We start from the raw sequence: 4,083 nt of genomic DNA, 5'->3' as shown, positions 1-4,083 counted from the left end.
ATCTCCCCTTCTCCCCCTGTACCTCAGCCCCCTCTGCACAGCGCCCCCCGTGCCCAAGGAGAGTGCAGCGCCCCCCAGCCCCCATTTTGGTGAAGAGGAACATGTGTACAGGTGAGTGCTCCTGTTGCCCCCCCCCACCCCTGCCACCCCGTGCCTCCCCCCCCCCCCGTCCCCTCCTGCCGCCCCCTGCCCTCTGGTGCCTGCACAGCTGTAACCTCCATCTTTCTATTGCAGTTTCCCCAACAAGCAGAGATCTGCGGAGCCGTCCCCCACCGTCACGAGCTCGTCTCTGGGCAGCAACCTGTCGGAGCTGGACCGCCTCCTGCTGGAGCTGAATGCCGTGCAGCAGGTCCCGGCCGGCAGCCTGTCTGCAGGTATGGAGCTTACCTAGAGCTTGGCATGGGGAATGGCTCAGCGAGGGTCCAGCGCTCTGCGTGATCGTGTCTCTGCACGAGGAGGGATCTTTAATAAAGCCTTGAAGCTTTGCTGTTCCTCCGATATCCCGAATACGGCTCCAGGGCCTTTCCATGTCCCCCATCTATACATTGAGCAGGCTGGCGGAGGAGGCCCCTTTTACCCGATTCTCTTCCCCACAGATGACATGAGCCGCAGCACGTCTCAGCCCGCGGTGCCTGCGATGCTCTGCAGCGCCTCTGATAGCTCGGTGTCCGCGGGGATCAATGCCATGCAGCCCGCCAAGGAAAAGCCAAAGCGCAACGGTGCCCGTGGGATAGAGGACGTCCGTCCGAGTGTGGAGAGTCTGCTGGATGAACTGGAGAGCTCTGTGCCCAGCCCAGTGTGAGCTCCCCGCGTCCCCTGCTCTCTCCCCTCGTCCCCTGCTCTCTCCCCTCGTCCCCTGCTCTCTCCCCTCGTCCCCTGCTCTCTCCCCTCGTCCCCTGCTCTTTCCCCTCGTCCCCTGCTCTCTCCCCTCGTCCCCTGCTCTCTCCCCTCGTCCCCTGCTCTCTCCCCTCGTCCCCTGCTCTCTCCCCTCGTCCCCTGCTCTCTCCCCTCGTCCCCTGCTCCCTCCCCTCGTCCCCTGCTCCCTCCCCTCGTCCCCTGCTCCCTCCCCTCGTCCCCTGCTCCCTCCCCTCGTCCCCTGCTCCCTCCCCTCGTCCCCTGCTCCCTCCCCTCGTCCCCTGCTCCCTCCCCTCGTCCCCTGCTCCCTCCCCTCGTCCCCTGCTCCCCTCCCCTCGTCCCCTGCTCCCTCCCCTCGTCCCCTGCTCCCTCCCCTCGTCCCCTGCTCCCTCCCCTCGTCCCCTGCTCCCTCCCCTCGTCCCCTGCTCCCTCCCCTCGTCCCCTGCTCCCTCCCCTCGTCCCCTGCTCCCTCCCCGCGTCCCCTGCTCCCTCCCCGCGTCCCCTGCTCCCTCCCCGCGTCCCCTGCTCCCTCCCCGCGTCCCCTGCTCCCTCCCCGCGTCCCCTGCTCCCTCCCCGCGTCCCCTGCTCCCTCCCCGCGTCCCCTGCTCCCTCCCCGCGTCCCCTGCTCCCTCCCCGCGTCCCCTGCTCCCTCCCCGCGTCCCTGCCGCTCCCTCCCCGCGTCCCCTGCTCCCTCCCCGCGTCCCCTGCTCCCTCCCCGCGTCCCCTGCTCCCTCCCCGCGTCCCCTGCTCCCTCCCCTCGTCCCCTGCTCCCTCCCCTCGTCCCCTGCTCCCTCCCCTCGTCCCCTGCTCCCTCCCCTCGTCCCCTGCTCCCTCCCCTCGTCCCCTGCTCCTCCCCTCGTCCCCTGCTCCCTCCCCTCGTCCCCTGCTCCCTCCCCTCGTCCCCTGCTCCCTCCCCTCGTCCCCTGCTCCCTCCCCTCGTCCCCTGCTCCCTCCCCTCGTCCCCTGCTCTCTCCCCTCGTCCCTGCTCTCTCCCCTCGTCCCCTGCTCTCTCCCCTCGTCCCCTGCTCTCTCCCCTCGTCCCCTGCTCCCTCCCCTCGTCCCCTGCTCCCTCCCCTCGTCCCCTGCTCCCTCCCCTCGTCCCCTGCTCCCTCCCCTCGTCCCCTGCTCCCTCCCCTCGTCCCCTGCTCCCTCCCCTCGTCCCCTGCTCCCTCCCCTCGTCCCCTGCTCCCTCCCCTCGTCCCCTGCTCCCTCCCCTCGTCCCCTGCTCCCTCCCCGCGTCCCCTGCTCCCTCCCCGCGTCCCCTGCTCCCTCCCCGCGTCCCCTGCTCCCTCCCCGCGTCCCCTGCTCCCTCCCCTCGTCCCCTGCTCCCTCCCCTCGTCCCCTGCTCCCTCCCCTCGTCCCCTGCTCCCTCCCCTCGTCCCCTGCTCCCTCCCTCGTCCCCTGCTCCCTCCCCTCGTCCCCTGCTCCCTCCCCTCGTCCCCTGCTCCCTCCCCTCGTCCCCTGCTCCCTCCCCTCGTCCCTGCTCCCTCCCCTCGTCCCCTGCTCCCTCCCCTCGTCCCCTGCTCTCTCCCCTCTCTCTCCCCTCGTCCCCTGCTCTCTCCCCTCGTCCCCTGCCCTCTCCCCTCGTCCCCTGCCCTCTCCCCTCGTCCCCTGCCCTCTCCCCTCGTCCCCTGCCCTCTCCCCTCGTCCCCTGCCCTCTCCCCTCGTCCCCTGCCCTCTCCCCTCGTCCCCTGCCCTCTCCATCCTCCATGTGACTGCTCCCTCCCCTCGGTCTCCCGGTCGCAGCCGGTGCTGAGGATTCTCTGCTCTCTTGCAGCCCAGCTATCACTGTGCCTCAGGGAGAGATGAGCAGCCCTCAGCGCATCACTTCCAGCCAGCAGCAGACCCGAATCTCTGCTTCCTCTGCGACCCGTGAGCTGGACGAACTGATGGCCTCTCTGTCTGACTTTAAGGTGCAGTATAAAGTGTCGGGCCGTGTCCCCCTTCATACAGCTGCTTCAGCCGCCCCCAGACCTCCCCCCCGTGTCACCTTCAGGCTATCGGGGAGCGTCCTTCTATTCATAAAGCCATTTACTCTGCAAAGTACCCTGGCATCTCTGGCACACTGTGTATTGGCCTCCGTAGTTATTGGGCCAGAGGGATCAATGCCCCGTAATCTCTCGGATCGGACAGGTATGGTAAAGCTTCTGGTCCTCTCATGGTCACAGAGCTGCCAGGTTATAGAATGAGCCGCAGTTTAATATAAGGAGCAAGCGGCCGATGCTTTGTGTGTCCGACACAATGTGCAGACTGTGCCAGTGTCTGGTCATTTCTGTGTGTCGCTGCCCGATATAACGCCTGTTTCTGTTGCTCTCCCCTCACGCAGACATGTCACACCTTTTCTGAGCCTTTCTTTGAACTTTACCAAAGCTCCCCCCCACCTCTCGCCTCCCCCGCCCTCTCTGTGCACTTCTCCACCGTTGCGCCGTGTGCCGCCGGGCAGCGTCTCCGACGTCCTCCTGCGCATCGACGAGGAGGAAAGGCCCAGCTTGACCACTCCTCCGGGGAGAAGTCCCATGCTGCAGAACCGTGGGGCAGGGAGAAAGGCGGCTGCACATCTGCAGAGCAATAAGGCGCTGCCCTTAACCTCAGAAGTTGCGTTCGGTCCAAGAAGGGACGCGTCTCTTTGGAACTTTTGAGAAGACGTCTGAACGCCAACAGGAGAAGGAGCTTGACGTTCCCCCTCTGTCCAGTCTTGGACCCACTGCCCTGCCAGGCAGGATGCAGGATGTGTGTATTGGGCCGCAGTGGGAGCAACATGTGTATGATCAGATCCGCCCAAGCCCGAATGAACCGCGAGAGATGACGACTGTGGATCAGCAAAACGTCTTTCCAGATAGCGAGTATCCTCCGTGTCCAGAGCGCACACCCGGCCGGCAAGTGTCCAGTGTCCCCGGAAGGGGCTGGGAGGACGTGCTGGTGAACGATCACCGCGGCACCGAATCTCCGCCGGGCGAAACCGGCAGCAATGCTTCCGCTGGGGACTTTGGGCATTACACGGTGTTGAGCTCCCAGCCGGAGCCCAAAACCACAGCCGCTTCTTGGATAGAGGAGTCACAGCAGATTGTCGAGATCCCAACATGGGAACGGATCTCCGCCTCGCGTCAGGCAAGCGCGGGCTGGATGTGGCCTGAGCATGGCAGGGTGTGCATGCCCAACGTATACCTTCCTGTGGTTCAAGTGCATGCTGGGATGAAGGGCATCATTCTCCTGTAGGAGTGGCCAACT

General features: G+C 66.2%; 1 protein-coding gene across 1 annotated transcript in view; it reads left to right on the top strand.

Annotated features, from left to right (window-relative positions):
• Positions 1-4,083, top strand: part of PXN (paxillin) — a 12,350-nt gene that overhangs the window by 616 nt on the left and 7,651 nt on the right. Inside the window, 6 exon segments of the mRNA XM_075569219.1 lie at positions 19-111; positions 235-374; positions 597-798; positions 2,633-2,768; positions 3,182-3,425; positions 3,470-3,958. Coding sequence (XP_075425334.1) covers positions 19-111; positions 235-374; positions 597-798; positions 2,633-2,768; positions 3,182-3,425; positions 3,470-3,958 — 1,304 coding nt within the window.

The sequence above is a fragment of the Ascaphus truei genome, chromosome 13 (genome assembly GCF_040206685.1).
Source record: "Ascaphus truei isolate aAscTru1 chromosome 13, aAscTru1.hap1, whole genome shotgun sequence".
NCBI classification, from domain to species: domain Eukaryota; kingdom Metazoa; phylum Chordata; class Amphibia; order Anura; family Ascaphidae; genus Ascaphus; species Ascaphus truei.
Note: the sequence above shows the minus strand (reverse complement) of the source record. Positions and strands in the feature narration are given on the sequence as shown.